Source organism: Sciurus vulgaris (genome assembly GCF_902686455.1).
Source record: "Sciurus vulgaris genome assembly, chromosome: 7".
In the NCBI taxonomy this organism is placed as follows: domain Eukaryota; kingdom Metazoa; phylum Chordata; class Mammalia; order Rodentia; family Sciuridae; genus Sciurus; species Sciurus vulgaris.
Window position 1 is genome coordinate 137,038,916 of NC_136467.1, and position 23,689 is coordinate 137,062,604.

General features: G+C 41.9%; 1 protein-coding gene across 1 annotated transcript in view; it reads left to right on the top strand.

Moving 5' to 3' along the window:
- The first annotated feature begins 5,506 nt into the window (after positions 1-5,506).
- Positions 5,507-23,689, top strand: part of CDYL (chromodomain Y like) — a 182,802-nt gene continuing 164,619 nt past the window's right edge. The window contains exon 1 of the mRNA XM_079146396.1: positions 5,507-5,993. Within this exon, the coding sequence (XP_079002522.1) occupies positions 5,970-5,993 (24 nt within the window). The 5' untranslated portion in view covers positions 5,507-5,969. The remainder of the gene's footprint in view (positions 5,994-23,689) is intronic.

The following is a 23,689-nucleotide window of genomic DNA, read 5'->3' on the forward strand; positions in this document are numbered from 1 at the left end:
AAAATGGTTTCAGAGCACTTGGGCAATACCATTCATACACTATTAACAATCCAACTTTGCAAGGGGTTTGTTACCCCATCCTTCCAAACACTGGCTTTCAAAATTTTTGAACTTAGCTCAAAATGTAAGAAATACATTTTGCATTATGATCTAGTACATAATAAAATACATGTGTATGTGTGTGTGTATATATGCATATATATACATGTATAAATAGGTATGTGTAAGTACAATGAAAATCTACTTTCATGACACAATAGGTACCCTAAGTGACTTGTTGGATGCACTATGATACTTTCTCTATGTACATTCTATCCATTCCCTTCCGTCTCATTTTAAAAATGTTAGTGAAGACCTACTAAAATGATCTAATGATCCACTCATTATTTGAAACCTTTAGCTTGATGTATGTATTGCTCTAAACCAGTCTTTCCAAATGTTAGCTTGCATCAGAATCACCTGGAGGACTTGTATAGATTGGCAGGCTCCAGTAGGTGGTAGGGTAGAGAATTCACATTTCCCACCCACCATAGAGCTGGAACTTGACCTTTTGGCCTTGCACATACTAGGCAAGTACTTAACTACTGAGCTAAACCTCCAGTCCCAAGAATTTATATTGCCAACAAATTCCAAGGTGACACTCGTGCTACTGATCTGGCAACCACAATTTGAGAACCTCTACATGGGATAATTCTCTCAATTAAAAAGAAATCAAGCCCCACTATGTGTTTTCCAATGCTGTTTGGCCCCAGTTTTACTTTCAAGCTCATTTATACTTTGCTTTAGATTTGGCGCCCACCTGCTTTGGTCCTGGGCTAATTCTGGGTCTCCCTATTTTGGGCAGACCTGCTGTTCCTATATTCCTTACCAGCCACAATGTCCGCACTTATTTCCTCCCCAGGTATGCACTCTTTCTCTAAAACCAGAGGGTAAGGAGGTTACTGGGATGCTCTTGGTTAAGTGACAAATATAACTAATCATCAGAATAATCTGAGGAAAAGTTATACTTGCTGTTTTTTTCCAGGATCCAAAATAAGTTAGTTACTACCGAACTGGTATAAAATCAACCAACAAGTCATGGGAGTGCCTTAGACTCTGCTCTTTATGACTCTGTCAGGCCTTTTCTCTTTCCCTAGGCGGGGTGATGTATAAAGTTCTCAATAAAATACTTCCTTGCTCTTAATCAAGTACTCCAATTAAAGGACACAACAAATACACAGTATAACGATTCTTTCAGTAGAACCACCATGAAGGAAATAAGAAAGGAACTACAGTTAAAAACACTAAAACTAGCTGAGACAGAAAATGATCCTTAATTGTAAATTGCCCTTGGGTAGTGGTGGTACCTAGCCGGAGAGGAAATTGGTGAAATCGAATGTTAAGAAGTCTTAGAATCGACATCATTAGGGGCAAAGAGTTAAATAAATGGTGTTTGGCTCAGAAGCAGCTGTGTGGCAGCTGGTTACTGGCTTCCAGATGAAAGAGAGAAATGATACCCAGGACCAAGATGGAGAGAGGCAGGGAGAGGCTGCCAGTTAAAATGGGGAAATTGACTATTTGGCCAGGAAAGGAAACAGCGGCTGAAACCAGGAATCAGATGTTATTGGTTGGCCAGAGATGGGCGCTGGTATCCAATTTGAGCTCTCTGGGAAGGCAGAACTGGTTGGCTTCAAGTTCAGAGAAGCCAACCAAGCATCTGAATTCATCTCATGACTGGTTCTCTATTTCTCTCTTTTGCATCTCAGGTTTGAAATGTTCTTACTTTCTTGACTGATTGAGATGGATAGTCCACCAAGTTTTATGGAATGGGTATTATATAACAAGAACAGAGATTTCCTTTTAGCTGCAGTGTGTTTAAACAAACAAACTTAGGTTCCTTCTTCATAAAAACCACAATTAAATTTTGAGTTTTGGAGCAGGTAGCCAAAATAGAGTATGCTTTTGGGATACAAAACTGCTAAAGGGAATCAAGACCATATCTTTTCACAGTCACCCAAGCTTAAACTGCCGTTGGCTTGGGGAGTAGCTGTTGCTCGATTTTGGCTTCTTTTGTCTTTAAAGTCCCATCCCCCACCTCCCCTTGAGTGCTTTGGGATTCAAATGCAGATGAAATGCAGATCATTAGGGGAGAAAGGAAGAAGTGGCCAGTTTGGCTGTTGAGTGGGAAAAGGGGAAGACCTCAAATTGAAGATTTTAAGAATTGTTCTTCCGAGATATAAAACGTCTTTGATTCCTGAACAGAAAAATCTTGGGTGTATTGGTTGTTGATTATCAGTTGTTTGGATGTATTTGGAAAAAGGAGTCAAAATGGATTATGTGGATCTCCACCACTGGCTCAGGTCAGGTAAGCGTTGTGTGTCCATCGTCTCTCTTGTTGACCACTTCTATAATCTTTTAGAATTGATATACTTTCTAAGCACATACTATTGTGTAATATGTATTTTTGGTACAATCTTCCTGATGTTTAGGGAATGTGATTTTGCTTTCCTCAATCCACTGAGAAAGTACTTTCGCAGAGCACCCACACACGTGGTCATGGTAACTACTGTAAAACTTCACTATTTCATAAAAGATGATATAAATTCAAAGCCACTCAGTGGTATCGGGCATATTTACTTCAGTTATGAGCACTGATAAAATGTCATTTATATTAAAAAGTGAGGGAGGAAAGCAGAATTTGCTTAAAAGTAAGATAAGTTGAACTGATGAGATAAAAAAAAAAATTAAGCAAAATAGCATTCAGTAAACTAGTGGGTGTTTTAAGTGGAGGGCAGTCGGAAGAGCAGGTGAGATGAACAAGAGTGGGCAACAGAAAACGTGGTCAACTTCTCAGTCACTACTTGGGTACCTCAGTAACTGGCCTTTTCTGTGCTGGTGAAAGCAACTCCTTGTTGGAGGAGAGAGGTGGTTGTAGCTGAGTTTAGAGGATGGCTTGCCCCAGCTTTGGTACAGATACTACCAATGGTTATACTTTTAACATGGATGACTATCCATGGCAGTATATATAATCCAGATAACCAGGATTAAAGTTCTAATGTAAATCGGCTTTTTTGAGTTACCTGTTTTAGGCTGTAATCCCCCGTCCCCCCTGCACACACACACACGGACAGAAAGAAAAATCCTTTCTCTGTATGTACTAGCTCAGTATCTGAATACGGGTGTCATGGATGGGTTTCTCTCCTCCCTACCTTCCCTCTCTCCTTGGACAAAAGTGGTAAGTGTTGGAGGCGCTTTAGAGATAATATATTTAACATTTAACAGTGAGTCCATCATGGAGTATCTTGTGAATGTTTAACAAATTCTATTCTGAAAGTGGTAATCATTAGGGCGGTCCAGGGAAAAAGAAGAAATACTCATATTTATATTGGTCTATCATTGTACATAGGTTTATATGTGAGATATATCTGTTCATTTTATGTAAAGGATCCCCTTTTTCTGTTTATTTTGTTTGTGTGATTTGTTTTTTTAAACCATCATCTGCAAGTATCTGAGCACTTGCTATGGTGTTAGTATGTGTTCTGATTGCTTTGAGACTTCCCAAATGTATAAAATCCTGCTCCTTGCCTTCAAGGGGTTTGCAATTTATATCGATGTACTGGGGCTTACTATTTATGTTGATGCTTGGTCCACCTAGGAAGATAATCGTCAAATGTAGCAAATAAGGGAAATGCTAAATGAAGGGAAAGAAGTGCTATTTGGAGGAGAGTCAGAGACTTCACCGACAGATGAGTTGGAGGCTTTGTGATTCCAGGAATTTTGAGAATGGAAATTGGGTGTGTTGGTAACCGGCTTTCCTGTGGACACTGAAATTCCACTCACTGAACACAACAATTTGTTTTGTACGTAGAAGATGGTACTAGGAGCAGAAGAGTCAAATTGGAAGATGAGGTCTGGTTGAAGGTCATAGTCTAGAGATGGGGGTGTGGCGAAGAGCCCATAAACATTAAAATAAGTGCTGCAATGGAGCCTTGCCTGGGTGCTTCGGAAGCCCCTGGGAAGGGTGGAGGTCTGGAAGACTATGCTTTTGAAGTGACGTCGGAGCTGGGACTTGAAAGTTCAAAAGGGGCTTTTAGGCGGTGGGAACCGCAGGTAGAGACACCCCCGCGAGGAGACCCGGCAATCTGACTTATGGTCTAGCTTAGTGCTTGTTCCTGGGTGTGGGGAGGCCAGGAAACTCCGCGAAGTTTGTGGTCGTAAAACACTATTCGGGCACAAACGGATTGGGTTTTAGAAAGAAAAATGGTAGGAGGAACCTGGTGGTTAAGACACTGGTTAGGTTTGAGCACTAAGGAATTGGGGTGGCTGGTGAGGACGCATTGGGAGAAATGCAGGAACTGGTGAAGGCTTCCAGATGTAGGGCCTGGGGAAGAACAAGAAAAAATGTCTCTGCAGTGCCCCGTGGGGGAAGTTCTGCGGTGCTCGGTGGGAGAGTTCTGAGTTGCCGGCTATTTGGGGGAGTCGGGCCCGGAAGCCCCTTTTCCTTTCCCCACGGTTGGTGAAACATCCAGTCCTCCCGCAGATGAGCTCTGGCAGGTAGCCGTGCGGGCCGGGCTGACTTTGGCCATCTCCCCTGTACGCTGGAGGAAGGGGCAACCCGTCGCCCTTCTGTCCGAGAGGGCCTGTCGCGTAGTTGTGCACACCATTCCCCCAAGGAGAACCACCATTGACAGCTTCCTTCCATTAGAACCCGGACCTCCCGGGAGTCCAGATTCCGGGCTCAGCTCCCCTTCGGAGGTGGCCACTCCAAGAGGAACACAGAGGCCCGGCGCGGGGGAAGCCGCGGGCAGAACCGAGGCAGCCGCGCCCTCGCACCGCCCTCCGCCGCGCGGGGCTCCCGCCCCCGGCTCCCACCCCACGCCGGCCGGCGGCCGAGCGAGCGTGCCGCCGAGCGCGCCCAGACACTCGGCGGGGCGCGAGTCCGAGTTCCGGGTCTTGGCTGCGGCCGCAGGGGAGGCGGGCACGTGGTAGTGCTGGGGGTTCCACCTGGCCACGCCGCTGGCCACAGCGGGCTGGTCGAGCGAGTCCCGGACCCGCGGACCGCGGCGGGTGCACGGCGGCGGTAGCCCTGCGATCCCCGGGAGCGAGGCGCGCGTTAGGCTGCGCGGCCGCTGCCGTCGGGGCGCAGGCCCATTAGCTTACTAGGTCCCTGCCCAACTTCGGCTCGCCGATGCTTGTCCCATGGCCACCGCAGCCTTTCTCCTGAGTCCTCGAGGCCCTCGTCCCTCCCTCCCTGGGCCAGCTAGCACCCACGTCTAGGCTGGTCGGTGGGCGGTGCCACCGCTGGGCCGACCCCCGCCAGCCCGACTCGGGGAAGCCAGAGCCCCGCCCACAGCCTTGCCACGCCCACCGCTCTCTTGGGCCCCGCCCACCACGCCGGCTCCTCCCCTTCCTGCCGGCTCGCTCCCGGCCGTCCGCCAGCCCGCCCGCCCAGGCCCGGAACGGAGCCCACTGCTCCCCTCGCCCGCCCCGCCCCGCCGCCTCCCGGCCCCTCCCGCCAGGGCGGCCCGAAAACCCGGAGCGCGGGAGCGCGGCTCCGCCGGGCCGGGTGGCCGCACTGGGCATGCTCAGTAGCCAGGGCAGGTTTTTTGGTCGCAAGTAGGAAGCTTTTTGCACTACACCGGAGAGGGGGAGCCGCGGATCCGGCCGCGCCGCCTGCACCGCTGCCGCGCCCGCTTCAGCCCGCCCGGCCCCGCGGCGGGGCGCGATGAGCCCGAGCCCGAGCCCTAGCCGGCCCGCCGGGGAGTGAGCGCGGGGCGCCCAGGGCGCGTTGCGCAGCTGCTCCTGCGCACAACCCCGCCGCCGCCGCCGCCGGCCCGCACTGGCCGCGGAGTGGAGAGGCTCGTCCGTGCACAGCGCCCGGCGCCGGCAGCGGGAGCAGGAAGCGCAGGCCACGCAGGGACCCAACTGAAACAAAGTGTCGGCCGCCCGGTGCCGCGCCCGCCCGCGCGCCCGCAACTCCGCCGCCCACCATGGCTTCCGAGGAGCTGTACGAGGTACCTCCCCTCCCCCCGGACCCTCGGGCCGCCCCCCGTCACCGCCGAGCTGCCCCTCCCCGGCCCGGCCGCTGCCAGCCCGACGGCCCCGCTCCGCCGCCGGCGCCCGCCGCGGCCCCTCCCCCGCCGCGGCCGCAGTTTGCTGGACGGGAAATGTGTGCGAAGGGGACCCCGCGCCACGCTGCTCCGAGGGGCCCGCGGGCGGGTGGGGGCTCCCGGAGTTGTCGGGCCGGAGAGGGGTCCCGGCCACGGGGAAGTAGCGCTGACATAAGTGACTTGCTTAGACTGAGCCCAAAGTGTTGCTGGCGTGGGCAATGGGAGTGAAGCCCCTGTTGGCGCTTGGCGGGGTCTGTGGGCGGCGCACGGAGGGTGGTGGTGTTTTCCCTGTCCATTTAATAAAGCATTTGGGAGAGGGTTTTGTCTCTGATGTGGGGGGCAGGAGGACCAAGGCATCTGTCTCGACTCTGCTGCTAACTAAAGCGATGCAAAATATCGCACCGAAAATGCTAAACGGTGACCACATGCTTTAATTAGGTTAGCATTGTGGCCAGAGCCAGGAAATTTAAATTTAACGCCGATACACCGTCGCCGCAGTTGCAAGTAAGAAGGGGGTACAATCAGAACGAAAAGTTATGGGTGGTGGGTTTGCCAGCTTCAACTTCAAGTTTGAGAGTTATCAGTTTGGATCTTTGGGTATGTTTTGTGTGTCTTGATATAACTTCTTGATGTAGTTCAAAGTAGACTTGCTGAGACTACAGAAGCGTGGAAAGCATTCCGTTCTTTTGGATAGATGGTTCTCCTGCTTCACGTGTATTTATAAATGCGTCTTTTTAAGAACCTTAAGATTTTTGGAGACTCTCTAGAATCACCTTTATGGTGCTTTTAGGGACCTGGTGTTTAGGGACCTGGGTGTAAGCATCTATAATATGTAGAGTCCCTTGGCCCTAAAGTGATCCTTCCAAGGTGGTGTCTTCTGTATGTATTTGCTATTGACTTGGAATGGAGCTTTGTTGACCGTGATAGTCTTTAGCAACTTTTTTGTTGCTAAACACAAAAAGCAAGTGTTTGTAAAGTTATCCAGAGGAGGCTGCCTTCTGTAGACTAAACAGTAGGTTGTTGCCTGTCCTTATATTGTATGTGGTCAGTGTGCCTTGACTGGTATTGAAAATGTTCCATTCTTTTCTACGATTTTACACATTAGTTATGTCCTATTGGATTCAAAATGCTATCTTAGATCGTTTGAGGATAATCTGTTCCCAAGAAGCTTTCTTCTAGGAAGGATACGTGTTTTGTGTGGGGAAGGCCCAGAGTAGAGTCTAGGATGCATGCTTGAGGTTTTACTAGCGACTTTCTGCAGTGGGAAAGTACATAGGATGAAGTAGGAGGGATTTTACTTTCTGTATTAGATCACTTCTGTATGCACTTCTTGTTGGGGTACCCCATGGTGACTTCACTGCTTCTTTTTTTCTCTCATGTAATCACTCCCATTAGTGTTTGGATGAGAGTAGCACCTTATACGTAAGTTGTATCTGTGTTTAAGACATGAATCTGAAGACAACATATTCACCACTAGTGCTGCTTTATGAATTTCATTTCTTTGTTTATTCTCTACCTTCAAGTTTTCTACTCATGATTTTTCTGGCAGAAATTATAAGTAACAATTTGTACTGTTTTGTGTTCATTCAGCATGTTTATTGAGTGCCAGATGGAGGTTCGGTAGGGAGAGATGGAGGTGCGTGAATGTTCACGCCCTCAAGGAGCATCCATTGGGGAAGAAATAAGTACATTGCAAGGAAATGATACGTCTGCACAGTTGAACTTTTGGTTCTGGATTTTATTTTGTTGGTTTTTTTTGGGGGGGAAAGATGATATGTGTAGTAAATGCCTGGCGGTCCCTATCTTTTAGGCTGTTAGTTCTAACTTCTTGTAGTGAGCATTGTGACTATACTAAAAGTTTTGCTTAGTTGAGAACTGGGAGTGAGAGCCAGTTGGCTAGCTATTGAATTCACCGCTGTTCCTTGGATAAATTAGCCCTGAATGCCCTGTTTCCTCCTCTCTGAAATTGGGATCAATGCTTCCCTTATAGAGTTGTGAAGTTTAAATGAGAAAATACTTGAAGTATATCCTGTGATTTCCACTGCAAGCACTTAGTAAGTTAACTGTTATTGTATTGTAACTGAGGTTATTATTGTATTGTATTTCCTCACTGAGGCCTCTTTTTGTTTCTAAAGTCATAGAGTCATATTGTTTTGGTCAGGGCAGTCTTATTTGCGAGTCAGTGATGATATGCAACTGTAAGTGAACACTATGGTCTAACAGGCTGGGAAGAACACCAAGGTACTTTTCTGGATAGGTCAAGGGACAGAGTTGCCATGTTTTTTCCCAGTTGTTCCCAGATGGAAATAAGTTTCCTGTTTGGCCTGAGGTTTCACAGACCTAAGGGAATGTTGACAAATGAGGGAATGCAAAGTCTTTAAGTATGGTAGAAGGATGGGTAGCTAACAACTGCTAAGGTTTTGTCTTTCCACCCAAAAGGAAATAACTATCTCCAACACTTAGTGTGAGCCCTGGTATGTGATAATATATCCTAAAGAAGTATTTAAGTGGTTATTGAAACTATGCTTGTGAGAAAAAAAAAAAAGATAACAGGTCCTGGAAAAGTTGGGGGTTCATCAGTCTTGCAAAATTTGAAGTGCTCTTCTTAGTTGAAGGACAGAATAGCTTGACCTCCTGTGTTGGCAGCAGTGAGGGGAAAACAGGTTTTTGGTTCAGTATGGATCGGAACTTCATATCTTTCACAAAAAGACCAAGCAAGCACCTTTTATTTTAAATTTAAAAACTTACTTTCTTTTTTAAATTAACATATAAAATTGTATGTTTTTATTATGTACAACATAATGTTTTGAGCTATATATGCATTGTGGAATAGTTAAATCATTGTGGAATAACTAAATCTAGCTAGTTAATAAAACTGTCACTCCATTATTTTTGTAGTGAGAAGTTAATCTCTACTCTTAGCATTTTTTTAATAATACAGTATGTCATCATTAACTGTAGTCACCATTGCTGTATAATAGATCCCTTGAACTTAGTCCTCCTATCCGACTATAATTATGTATCCTTCCACCATCATCCCCTCAACCTACCCATCACTAACTTCTCTAGCCTCACCACTGTCCTGTCCTGAGTTTCTGAGATCAGCCTTTTTAGATTCCACAAATGAGTGAGTTCATGTTGTACTGTCTTTCTGTGCCTGGCTTATTTTCTTAACATAGTGACTCCAGTTTCATCTGTGTTGTCACAAATGACAGAATTTCTTCTCCTCCTCCTCCTCCCCCTCCTCCCCCTCCTCCTCCTCCCTCCCTCTCCCCTCCCCTTCTCCTCCCCCTCCCCTTCTCCTCCCCCTCCCCTTCTCCTCCCTCCCCCTCCCCTCCCTCTCCCCCCCTTCTCCTCCCCCTCCTTTTTTTTTATGGCTGAATGGTATTCCTCTGAGTACAGAGACCATATATTCTTCCCTCATTGCTGGACTCAGGTTTGGTCCATATCTTGTTATGGTCAATAGTGCTGTAATAAACATGGAAGTTCAGATGTTTCTTCAATACTGATTTTGTTTCCTTTGGTTACCTACCCAATAAAGGGATTGCTAGATCATGTGGTAGTTCTGTTTTTAATTTGTTGAGGAACCTGCATACAGTTTTTAACAAAGTCGTACTAATTTATGTTCCTACTAGCAGGGTGCTAAAGTTCCTTTGTCTCCACATCTTTGTTAGTGGTTATTTTTTATTTTTATTTTTTTATAGCCATTATAACAGGAATTTCATTGTATTGATTTGCATTTCCCTGATACTTACTGATATTGAATATTCCTGATATTACTGTTGGCCTTTTGTGTGCCTTTTGAGAAATGTTTATTCAGGTCTTTTGTTCATTTCTTTCTTTTTTTTTTTTTGGGGGGTGTGTGTGTGTGTTGTTGGGGATCAAACCCAGGGCTTTGTGCTTGTGAGGCAAGCACTCTACCAACTGATCTATATCCCCAGCCCTGTTCATTTCTTAATAGGTTCCCCCCTCTGCTGTTGAGTTCTTAAGTATTTTGATTATTAGTCTCTTAACAGATGTACAGTTTACAAGTATTTTCTTCCATTCTGTAGATTTTCTCTTTGTTTTGTTGATAGGTTCCTTTGCTGTGAAGAAACTTCTTAGTTTGTGTAGTAACATTTGTCTATTTTTGTTTTTGTTGCTTATGTTTTTGAGGTCATATAAAAAAAAAATCATTGCACAGAAAAGTGTCTTAGAGCTTTCTTCCTGTGTTTTCTCCTAGTAGTTTTATAGTTTTGGGTCTTACATTTAACTCTTTAGTTCATTTGAGTTGGTTTTTGAATATGGTGAGAGGAAGGGTCAAATATCATTCTCCTGTGTGTAGACATCCAGTTTTCCCAGCACCATTTTTGAAGATACTGTCCTTTCCTCATTGTATGTTCTCAGCACCTTTGTTGAATATCAGCTGACTATAGATGTTAAAATTTGTTTCTGAGCTTTCCATTTTGTCCTGTTTGTATCTTTTTATGCCAGTACCTTGTACTTTTGTTTACTGTAATTTTGCAATATATTTTGAAGTCAGGTAGTGTGATACCTCCAGCTTTGTTCTGTTTGCCCAAGAGTGCTTTGGTTATTTGGAATCTTTTGTGGTTCCAGGTAGATATTAGGATTGCCTTTTCTGTTTCTGTGAAGAAGAGTGCTATTGATATTTTGATGGCGATTATATTGAATCTTTATTTAGCTCACTTTGGGTGGTGTGGACATTTTAATAATATTATTGCTTTCAATTCATGAACATAGGATATTTTTCCATTTCATTCTTTCATTTCTTTCACCAGTGTTTTGCAGTTTCCAATAGAAATCTTTCACCTTTTTAAGTTTATTCCTAAGTATTTTGTTATTGTAGTTATTATAAATGAGATTGTCTGATTGTTTTCTTTTGCAAATAGTTTGTTGTTAGTGCATAGAAACATTACTGATTCTTGTTAGTTTGACTTTGTATCCTGCAACTTTACTAGATTTAATCCTGATGGTTATTTGGGTGAGTCTTTAGGGTTCTATGTATATACTGTCTTGGCATTGTGGCATGTACCTGTAGTCCCAGAGACTTGGAAGGCTGAGGGGGAAAAAAAAGACTGGACTGGGGATGTAACTCAGTGGTTAAGATCCCCTGGGCTCAATCCCCAGCATCCTACCACCCTGAACCACCCTCCTCTTCCTGCCACCCCCCAAAAAAGCAAGAATCACGTTGTCGGCAAACTGGGACATTCCAATTTGGAAGCCCTTTATTTTTCTTGTCTAAATGCTCTGGCTAGGATTTCAGTACTGTATTGGGTAGAAGACGACAGTGGGCATCCTTGTCTTGTTCCAGATCTTGGAGGAAAAGCTTGCATGTTTTCTCCGTTCCGTGCGATGTTAGCTGTTGATTGTGTGGAGGTGCATTCCTTAATTTGTTGAGGGTTTTTGTCATGAAGGAATTTTGAATTTTGTTGAATGCTTTTTCTTCATCTGTTGAAATGATCACACAGTTTTTGTCCTTTCTGTTAATGTGCTGTATCATTGTATGTCAAACCATCCTCGTATCCTGGGATGAATCCCACTTGATTGTGGTGGATATTCATTGGCTGTCAAATTGGATTTGCTAATATTTCGTTGTGGATTTTTATATCTGTTTTCATCAGGGAAATAAGCCTGTACTTTGGTTTCTTTCTTGTGTTTTTGATGTCAGGGCAATGCTCATCATGTGAGTTGGGAAGCATTTCCTCCTTTTCAGTTTTTTGGAAGGATTTGAGAAGGTAATGTTTGTTCTTTTTTAAATGTTTGGTAGAATTTAGATATGAAGCCTCAGGTTGTGAGCTTTGCTCTGATGGGAGACTTTTGTACTGATTCAATCAATGTTTTTATTTCGTCTGTTCAGATTTTCTGTTTCAAATCCAGTAATCTGTATGACTCCAGGAAGTTGTTTCTTCTAGGTTATCCAGTTTGTTGACATGTAATTTTAGTAGTTTTTGTAGGATCTTTTGTATTTCTTTGTATCTGTTGTAATGTTTCCTTTTCTTTTTTTTTAACCTCTGATCTTATTTATTTTAAATATTTCCTCTTTCTTAGTCTGAATGTTTGTTGATTTGGTTTATATTTTCCAAAGTCAATTCATTGTTTCATCAATCTCTTCTATTTTTCTAGTTTCAATTTTGTTTATTTCTGTTGTGATCTTTATTGTTTCCTTAGTCTTACTGATTTTTGTTCTTGTTTCTCTGGTTTGTTGAGGTACAAGATTTGGTCTTGTTTAAGGTCTTTTTTGATGTGTATTTATTGCTTTTACACTTCCCTCTTGAAACTGCTTTTACTGAATTCCAGAGGTTTTGTTGTTTCCATTTTTGTCCCAAATTTTAAAATTTCCTGATTTCCCCATTGGTTATTTAGGAGCACGTTTAATTTTCATGTATTTGTGAATTTTCTGAAGTTTCTCCTGTTAATTGTTACCAGTTTTAGACCATTGAGTTCAGGGAAGGTGCATACTACGGTTTCAGTTTTCTTAATTGTTAAGACTTCTTTGTGGGCTCTCCTGTATGATCTGGCCTGGAGAATGTTCGTGTGCAGTTGGGAGGAATCTGTATTCTGTTGATGTTGAATGGAATGTTCCATATGTGTCTGTTAGGTCCCTTCGGTCTGACGTGTGCTGTTGCCTTGGTTTAAGTCCAGTGTTGCCTTGTTGATGTTCTGTCTGTTGCTGAAAGTGGGGCTGTTGAAGTACCCTACTACTCTTGTATTGCAGCCTGTTTCTCCCTTCAGATCGGCTAACATTTGTCTTATATGTACTCATAATTGTTACATCCTTGCTGAACTTACATAATTACATAATGTCCTTTTTGGTTGCTTTTTACAGGTTTGATTTAAAGTCTACTTCATCTGATAGAAGCATAGATGCTCCTGCTTTCTTTTGGTTTCCATTTGCAGGGGCTGTCTTTTTCCATCCCTTTACTTTCAAGTCTGTCTTTATATGCCAGGTGAGTCCCTTGTGAGCAACGTGGCCCGACTTATGGTGGTTTGATTCAAGATCTTTTGACTTTACAATGGTGCCCAAACTGCACACATTCAGTGGAAACTGTACTTTGTATTTTGAATCTGGATTTTTCCCGGGCTGTGGTGTGTGGTATGGACCTCTCGCCACGTGGGGCAGGGCCGCGAGCCACAGTTGCCTGAGCCCCGCATCCTCGCTCTGCAGCGCGCTGTTGTAAGCCTTGATGTTCTGCAGGTTAGGTGTGTTGGATACATTTTAGACTAAACAATATTTTCAACCTAAAATGAGTTTATCAGGACTTAACTCCGTAGTAAATCAGGGAGCACTTGTAGTTGCACTTTTTTTTTTTTTTAATTCACTCAGCCACTCTGCCTTTCTGTTGGAGAGTTCGATCTATTTGCATTCAAGGTAATTATTGAGGGTTAAGACTTACTCATATCTTTTCAGTAATTGTTCTCTTGTTATGTATGGACCCTTTTTTCTTTTAGTGTCTTTGTGTTTAAGTGATTTTCTATGTTTTGATTCATTGCTTTTTCCCCCTATTGATTATAAGTTTTCACTTTGTGGTTACCATGAACATATAAAAAGCATTTTATATTTATAGCAGGTTATTTTCAGATATTCTTCTTCCAGTTAGGGTTTGAACCCAGGGCCTTATACATGCTGGGCCAGAGGCTTTATTACTGAGCCTATACCACCAGCATGATAGGTTATTTTAAGCCAATATAGCAACTTAATTTTGCTCAAAAGAGAGTACACTTTTACTCCCTATCCCGTATTTAGATTTAAAAAAATTTTTTTGGTACTAGGGATCGAACCCAGGGATACTCTACCACTGAGCCACACCCCAGTCATTTATTTATTTATTTACTTGCTTACTTATTTATCGTACTGGGGTTTGCACCCAGGGGTGCTTTACCACTAAGCTACATCCCCAGCCCATTTAAAAAATTAATTAATTAATTAATCATCCCGTTAAGTTGCCAAGTGCCTTACTAAGTTGCTGATTCTGTCCTCAAACTTGTGATCTTCCTGCCTCAGCCTCCCAAGTCCCTGGGACAGGTGCGAGCCACTGCACCCCCCCTCCCCCTTTTTTTTTTTTCATTTTTTATTTGAGACAGGGTCTCTCTCACTAAGTAGTCGAGTCTGGTCTCAAACTTGGGATCCTCCTGCCTCTACCTCCCAAGTTGCTAGGATTTACAGTCATGAGCCACCATGCCCATCTCCATATTTTAAATTTTTGATGTCACAGTTTGTTCCTTTGTGTATTGTATGTCCATTACCAGGCACCCTTAGGTCACATTCTTTATGTCAAGGACCTGATAGGCAGTGTTGTAGTCTTTGCAGGCCATACATCTTCTCTGTAGCTACTTGGCTATGCTGTCAGTGCAGAAGTACAGCCATAAATTGACACTGTAAGTTAGAACTTAATTTTTATGTGTCATGAAATGCTCCTTTTCTCCCCACTTAAAAATGTCAAAATTGTTCTCAACTCACGGGTTCCACAAAGACAGCCAGTGGGCTGGTTTGGGCCTGCAGGTCATAGGTTGCTAACCCCCTGAGCTTTGCCACTGCTAAAATGAGTACGACGATGACTGAAGATTGGTGAGGCTACACGACATTGCCATGTGACTGCAGTTTATAGTTGACAAAATGCTGTGACCAGTTGTGGAGTGATTACTTCAACCAATGGAACATCTTTATCTTCTTACATCTCTTTTAAAATACAATTTTTACTTTTTTTAAAATTTATTTTTATTGTAAACAAATGGGATACATGTTGTTTCTGTTTGTACATGGAGTAACAGCATACCATTTGCATAATCATACATTTACATAGGGTAATGATGTTTGATTCATTCTGTTATTTTTTCCTCCCCCCCATCCCTCCCACCCTTCTTTTCCCTCTATACAGTCCCTCCTTCCTCCATTCTTGCCGCCCTCCCACCCCCCCATTATGTGTTGTCATCCACTTATCAGTGAGAACATTCGCCCTTTGGATTTTTGAGATTGGCTTATCTCACTTAGCATGATATTCTCCAATTTCATTCATTTGCCTGCAAATGCCATAATTTTATTATTCTTTATAGCTGAGTAATATTCCATTGTGTGTGTGTGTGTATATATATATATATATATACCTGTATGTATGTATGTATGTATATATATATATATATATATATATATATATACCACAGTTTCTTTATCCATTCATCAATTGAAGGACATCTAGGTTGGTTCTATAGTCGGGCTATTGTGAATTGAGCCGCTATGAACATTGATGTGGCTGTATCTCTGTAGTATGCTGAGTTTAAGTCCTTTTGGTATAGGCCGAGGAGTGGGATAGCTGGGTCAAATGGTGGTTCCATTCCAAGTTTTCTAAGGAACTCCACACTGCTTTCTAGAGTGGCTGCACTAATTTGCAGCCCCACCAGCAATATATGAGTGTACCTTTTTTCCCACATCCTCACCAACACCTCTTGTTGCTTGTATTCTTGATAATCGCCATTCTAATTGGGGTGAGATGGAATCTTAGTGTAGTTTTGATTTGCATTTCTCTTATTACTAAAGATGGTGAGCATTTTTTCATATGTTTGTTGATTGCTTGTAGATCTTCTTCTGTGAAGCACCTGTTCATATCCTTAGCCCATTTGTTGATTGGGTTATTTGTATTCTTGGTGTAGAGTTTTTTGAGTTCTTTATAGATTCTGGAAATTAGTGCTCTGTCTGAAGTATGAGTTGCAAAGATATTCTCCCACTCTGTAGGCTCTCTCTTCACATTGCTGATAGTTTCCTTTGCTGAGAGAAAGCTATTTAGTTTGAATCTATCCCAGTTATTGATTCTTGCTTTTATTTCTTGTGCTATGGGAGTCCTGTTAAGGAAGTCTGATCCTAAGCCAACAAGGTGAAGATTTGGTCTGATTCCAAGGTCCTTGATCCATTTTGAGTTGATTTTTGTGCAGGGTGAGAAATAGGGGTTTAGTTTCATTCTGTTGCATATGGATTTCCAGTTTTCCCAGCACCATTTGTTGAAGAGGCTGTCTTTTCTCCATTGCATTTTTTTGGCACCTTTGTCTAGTATGAGAAAATTGTATTTATTTGGGTTTGTGTCCGTGTCCTCTATTCTGTACCATTGATTCACCTGTCTATTTTGGTGCCAATACCATGCTGTTTTAGTTAGAATTGCTTTGTAATATAGTTGAAGTTCTGGTATTGTGATACCCCATGCTTCACTCTTCCTGCTAAGGATTGCTTTAGCTATTCTGGGTTTCTTATTCTTCCAGATGAATTTCATGATTGCTTGCTCTATTTCTGTAAGGTACGTCATTGGGATTTTAATTGGAATTGCATTGAATCTGTATAGCACTTTTGGTAGTATGGCCATTTTGACAATATTAATTCTGCTTATCCAAGAACATGGGGTATCTTTCCATCTTCTAAGGTCTTCCTCAATTTCTTTCTTCACTGTTTTGTAGTTTTCATTGTAGAGATCTTTTACCTCTTTTGTTGGATTGATTCCCAAGTATTTTATTTTTTTTTTTTTTTGAGGCTATTGCAAATGGAGTTGTTTTCCTCATTTCCCTTTCAGCTGTTCGTCGCTTGCATATAAAAATGCTTTAGATTTATGCGTGTTGATTTTATAGCCTGCTATTTTGCTGAATTCATTGATGAGGTCTAGAAGTTTTCTGGAGGAGGTTTTTGGATCCTCTAAATACAGAATCATGTCATCCACAAATAGTGACAGCTTAAGTTCCTCTTTTCCTATTCGTATCCCTTTAATTTCTTTGGTCTGCCTAATTGCTCTGGCTAGAGTTTCAAGGACAATGTTGAATAGAAATGGTAAAAGAGGACATCCCTGTCTTGTTCCCGTTTTTAAAGGGAATGGTTTCAGTTTTTCTCCATTAAGAATGATGTTGGCCATGGGCTTAATAAATAGCATAAATAGCCTTTACAATGTTCAGGTATGTTTCTACTATCCCTATTTTTTCTAGTGTTTCGAGCATGAAGCGGTGTTGTATTTCGTCGAACGCTTTTTCTGCATCAATTGAAACAGCCCTATGATTCTTATCCGTAAGTCTGTTGACATGATGGATTATGTTTATTGATTTATGAATGTTAAACCATCCTTGCATTCCAGGGATGAACCCCACTTGATCGTGGTGCACAATTTTCTTAATATGTTTTGGATACGGTTTGCCAATATTTTGTTAAGGATCCTTGCATCTATATTCATCAAGGATATTGGTCTAAAATTTTCTTTCCTTGATGTGTCTTTGCCTGGTTTGGGTATGAGGGTGATATTAGCTTCATAGAATGAATTTGGTAGGGTACCCTCCTTTTCTATTTCCTGGAATACTTTGAGAAGTATTGGAATGAGTTCTTCTTTGAAGGTCTTGTAGAATTCGGCTGAGAATCCGTTTGGTCCTGGGCTTTTCTTGGATGGTAGATTTTTAATGGCTTCTTCTATTTCATTGCTTGATATTGATCTGTTTAAATTGTGTATGTCCTCCTGGTTCAGTTTGGGAGGAGCATATGTCTCTAGAAATTTGTCAGTGTCTTCTGTAGTTTCTATTTTGTTGGACTACAGATTTTCAAAGTAGCTTCTCATTATGTTCTGTATCTCAGTGGTGTCTGTCGTGATATTTCCTTTTTCATCACGAATTTTAGTAATTTGAGTTTTCTCTCTCCTTTTCGTTAGTGTGGCTAAGGGTTTGTCTATTTCTTTTACTTTCTCAAAGAACCAACTTTTTGTCAATTTTTTGAATTGTTTCATTTGTTTCAATTTCGATGATTTCAGCTCTGATTTTAATTATTTCCTGTCTTCTACTACTTTTGCTGTTATTCTGTTCTTCTTTTTCTAGGGCTTTGAGCTGTAATGTTAGGTCATTTAGTTGTTGACTTTTCATTCTTTTCTGGAATGCACTCCATGCAATGAATTTTCCTCTTAGTACTACTTTCATAGTGTCCCAGAGATTTTGATATGTTGTATCGTCATTCTCATTGACCTCTAATAATTTTTTTATCTCCTCCCTGATGTTTTTTGTTATCCATGTTTCCTTCAATAGCATATTATTTAGTCTCCAGGTGTTGGAGTAATTTCTGTTTTTTATTTTGTCATTGATTTCTATTCTCAGTCCATTGTGATCTGATAGAACACAAGGCAGTATCTCTATTTTTTTGCATTTCCTAAGGGCTGCTTTGTGGCATAACATATGGTCTGTTTTCGAGAAGGTTCCATGTGCTGCTGAGAAGAAAGTGAATTCACTTGTTGATGGATGGAATATTTTATATATGTCTCTTAATCGAGGTTATTGATTGTGTTATTGAGTTCTATGGTTTCTTTGGTTGGATTTTGTTTGGAAGATCTATCTAGTGGTGACAGCGGTGTGTTAAAGTCACCCAGAATTACTGCGTTGTGGTCTATGTAATTCCTGAAATTGAGAAGGATTTGTTTGGTGTACAGGGATGCACCATTGTTTGGGGTATAAATATTTACTATCGTTATGTCTTCCTGATTTATGGTTCCCTTAAGCAGTATGAAATGTCCTTTTTTATCCCTTCTGACTAACTTTGGCTTGAAGTCCACTTTATCTGATATAAGGATAGAAACCCCCGCTTTTTTACTGAGTCCATGTGCGTGGTAGGTTTTTCCCATCCTTTCACCTTTAGTCTGTGGATGTCTTTTTCTATGAGATGAGTCTCTTGCAGGCAGCATATTGTTGGGTCTTTCTTTTTAATCCAATCTGCCAGTCTGTGTCTTTTGATTGATGAGTTTAGGCCATTAATGTTCAGGGTTATTATTGAGATATGACTTGTATTCCCAGTCTTTTGGCTTATTTTTGGTTTTTAAGTTGGCTTGGTTTCTCCTTTGAGTGGTTTTTCTCTAAGGTAGTTCCTCCCTTTGCTGACCTCCATTGTTGTTTTTCATTTCCTCCTCATGGAATATTTTGTTGAGAACATTCTGTAGCACAGGCTTTCTATTTGTAAATTCTTTTAACTTTTGTTTATCATGGAAGGATTTTATTTCATATTCAAATCTGAAGGTTATTTTTGCTGGGTATAGGATTCTTGTTTGGCAACCATGTTCTCTCAGAGCTTGAAATATGTTGTTCCAGGCCCTTCTAGCTTTTAGAGTCTGGGCTGCGAAGTCTGCTGCTATCCGTCTTGGTCTCCCCTTATATGTAATCTGATGCTTTTCTCTCGTGGCCTTCAAAATCCTATCTTTATTTTGAATGTTAGGCATTTTCATTATAATGTGCCTTTGTGTGGATTTGTTGTGATTTTGTGCATTTGGTGTTCTGCAAACCTCTTGTATTTGATTTTCCATTTCATTCTTCAGGTTTGGGAAATTTTCTGCTATTATTTCATTGAATAGGTTGTTCATTCCTTTGGTTTGTATCTCTGTGCCTTCCTCAATCCCAATAATTCTTAAATTTGGTCTTTTCATGATGTCCCATAGTTCTTGGAGATTATGTTCATGATTTCTTACCATCTTCTCTGTTTGGGCAACTTTATTTTCAAGATTAAATATTTTGTCTTCATGGTCTGAGGTTCTGTCTTCCAAGTGGTCTAGTCTTTTGGTGATGCTTTCCATTGAGTTTTTTATTTGGTTTATTGTTTCCTTCATTTCAAGGATTTCCTTTTTTTTTTTTTTTTTTTTTTTTTGAGAATCTCTCTTTGTTGAAATGATCTTTTGCTTCCTGCAGGTGCTCTTTCAGCTTATTGGTATTATCATTCATTGCCTACATTTGCTCTCTTATCTCAATCCTTTGCTTCGTGGATCATGTTAATCATGTATAATCTGAAGTCCTTTTCTGACATTTCTTCTAACATACTGTCATTGGATTCTATTACTATAGAATCTGGATTTGTTTGGATCATTTTCTTCCCTTGTTTTTTTCATGTTGTTCATGTATCTTCCCCTCTAGCAGTACAGATCTGGGGTATTGCAGATTTCCCCCTATAGGCTTATAGTGGCCCTACAGGTTTCCAAAACCCTTTCTTTATGGGGAGATCAATATTAGCAGTGCCCAATTCAGACACTACGCAATCCAAGACCAAATAGCCCCTGACAGTGAGCTTCAAGTCTCCAGCAGGCGTCTCAGGATGGGATTTGCCCCACCTAAAGATCGGAGCTCAGGCTTCCAGGATTATCTAAGATGGCTGCTCTGGCTTCGAAATGTGTTGGTAATTGGGGAGCTGCAGCTCAGAGGTGGACGTGGTCAGCTGGAGGTCCTGGAGGCAGGATGCGGTTGGTCAGACAGGGGTCCTGGAGGTCCGGTGTGTCTGGTGTGGTTGCGGGATCCTGGAGGCTGGGTGCAATCAGTTGATCTGGGGTCCCGGTGATAGGGCGCAGTCAGTTGGTCTGGGGGTCCTGGCGGCAGGGAGCAGTCAGTTGATGTGAGAGCCCCAGAGGCAGGGAGTGATTGGTCGGGCTGAGGGAGCCTGGAGATGGGGCTCAGTCAGTCCGGCCAGGGGTCTTACGGGGCCTGGCAGAAGTGAAACTGGAGGAAATGCCACATCGAACGCGTGGGTTTTTTTTTTTCTTTTTTGTACTGGGAATTAAACCAAGGGGTACTTTAACCACTGAGCAATATCTCCAGCCTTTCTTATTTTTTATTTTGAGGCAGGGTCTCACTAAATGGCTTAGGGCCTCACTAAGTTGCTGAGGCTGGCTTTGAACTTGTGATTTTCCTGGAGCCTCGCCCTTCCGAGCTGCTGGGATTATAGGCGTGTGCCACTACGCCCAGCTCTTCTTGCATTCTTAGAGAAGAACAAAAACCAAACAAATCACCCAACTTTCACTCCTATTTTTCTTCTTTGAGAGTTGGGATTTCATATCAAAGTGCCACTAAATTGATTATATCCCCAAAGAAAACTGAGATAAAGAGGACCTTACTTTATCCAGTGGTCAAATATACTAGGCATGTTAGTAGTGGGTTTCTTTATTTCTTTTTTAAATAATGTTGCTGGCGGCATTTCATTTTATTTTGGTTCATAATATTTATTAGTTATGAGCAAAATTAAACTATTGAATGTTTCATATCTATGACTGACTAGCAGGCACACTTTAAATTTTACAAAGCATGGTGTCCCCCACCCGCCACTCCAAGTATAAGGGGGAAACTATCCACAGCTTTTGAGTATGGCGAATATACCATGCAAATGGACAGGTTGTGTGTACATGCAGATGTACATGTTTGTATTTATGACAAAGTTGGAAATTGTATGTGCATATGGTTGTACCAGTGAAGTAGCACCAAGAAAAATACATTCATACAGTGAAAAACAATAACCTTGGTGTTGTGATCACCAGAATCGGGTAGAGGTGAGTTATTTGGCTTCTAGAATTGAGTTGTGGGTCAGTGAAGTCAAATGTGTATGTGTGCTTTGAAACTTCCTGGATTATCTCGAATGATCTTCATCTTGTGAATTGCTGAGAAAATTTATTTATTTGCCTCAACAAGTGTGTGAAGACATCTCATGTGCTGTTCATTTAAATTAACTTTACTCTTGGTACAGAACAAGTTTTGTTCTTTTCTTATAGTGGTATCTAAGCATTCATTGACATTGCCTCATGCTCCGTGCTTGTTTGTTTGTTTGTTTTTTTGGGGGAGCTTACCCACTCAGCCACATCTACAGAGTACATTTTCAGGGTGTATAGGCAACACTTTATTTGTAGTGTTCTGATTTGTTGTTTCGACTGTCTGATACACAAAGCCAGTCCCCAAATCAGGCAAATTTTTGTAAATCCTAAGTTATAGTTTTTATATTTTGTGTGCTCATTAGTGGAACAGGATCATCAGGGGGGTCTTTTTAAAATATAGATTATTAGGTCCAGACCATTGTATTGCAGTTTCACTATTTGGATGGAGACTGAACTCTGTTTCAGGAAGCTTTTTTTTTTTTTTTTTTTCCCCTAGAATGCAGGGAAAGGGGCTGGGGCTGTAGCTCAGTTTGTAGAGTGCTTGTCGTCAAGCACAAGGCCCTGAGTTCAATCCCCATCACTGCAAATAAAAAAGAATAGAATGCAGGAAGAATTTAGGAACTTTTAGACTCCAACTTTCTTTGTTTTGGACACCTAGGCTCCAAGTGGAGGTGGAGTGAGCAGGGGTGCAGCCTAGGAGAGGAGGAGCTCAGTGGCGGGCCAGTACTGGCCCTTGTTGGAGGCTCTTGCTGGCTATTAACTGAAGCCATTCCAGGAAAGGGAGCACTGAACACCTGGGGTAGTTGACACAGGGTGTTGAAGTTCTGTTTGTGTCTTGTATGGCCTCACGTTTGCTGGAGTGTGGGTGCTTTAGCTAGGCATCTTTTTGTGGTCATTATTTTCTGCAGTTCAGAATATTGCAAGAGTTGCATGAGTGTTCTGTTACTTCATTGTAAGAGTGAGTTACTTCAGCATGCCTTGTGCCAGTCCTTTTACACTTAATTTGTCACACGCTTTTTTTCACAGGAGAACTTCTTACTCTGCCATCTCTGGCTTCCCGATTCTCCTCAGCTTTTCAGGCGGGGCAAGGCCTGGGGGTTCGTGTTCTCCAGGGAGTCTGGGAAAGGTCTACTGAATTTGAATGGAAAGTTGTACAGATATTTATGAACATTTTTCTGAGACTATCAGGAGCTTTCTTGTGATTCTTAGAGGGATCTAGGATCCCAGAGCAAGTATTAAATTGCTCTTGAGACCCTTGAAAGCTGTTGACTTTCGGTCTCGGAATGTAGCTCAGTGGTGAGGCCTTAGTTCGATCTCCAGTTCTGGTGGGTTGTGCTGATGGACACATGGCAACACACTTAACTTTGTCTGCTCTTTATGCACCACTTTGACGATATTTTTGGTCAAGCTCATTTATGCTCTAGCCACAGTCTATCCTAAAACCATATTAAAACATTGCTAATTGGGTTCAGAAGTTGTTTGCTATTTCCAGTTTAAAAGCAGATGTTCTTAAAATTGCATTACAATAAAATCTAAAGTGAATCAATGTTTAACATCACTTCCGATGATACAAGGACTTTAGAATCTTAAAACTCTGATTCGTCCCTCAACTTACTACTATTTTCCAGTATCTTATTATGTCATAAAATAGAAAATCATTTCTTATGGATGGTGTTGTTTAGTTTTATACTTATATCTTTACCAGTTTTCTTTAATCATTAATCTTATTTCTCAAAACTTCCTTTTCTCCCTTAAGTTTGTCTTTTAGAGATCTCTTTAGTAAAAGACTGTGGATGAAAGAGTCTAGTTTTTTGGTTATCTGGAAATTTTTTATTTGGCCCTCATTTTTGAATGATAGGATTGTATTTCTTGTAAAGCCAGTTTATTTGGCATTTTGAAGATACTACTCTGTTGTCTTCTGACCCCTGTTATTCTTGAGGAACTTGTCAGTGTCAGTGTAGTTGCTTTGCTGGTCTGTCTTCTGTCTCTGGTTGCTTTTGAGATCACCTCTTTGACTTTGGTGTTCTTTACTTTGACCACAGTGGTTATCTTGTGGTTTTCTTTTTGTAAATAAGCGTGGTGGTGATGTGCTTCTTTGAATTTCAAAGACTGCTTCAAAGATTTGTGTGTTCCGTGTTAAGAGGCTGCTCTTTTCTGTAACTGTCTTGGAATTCCAAGTTGGCATGTATTGCATCTTCTCTTTACTCCTCC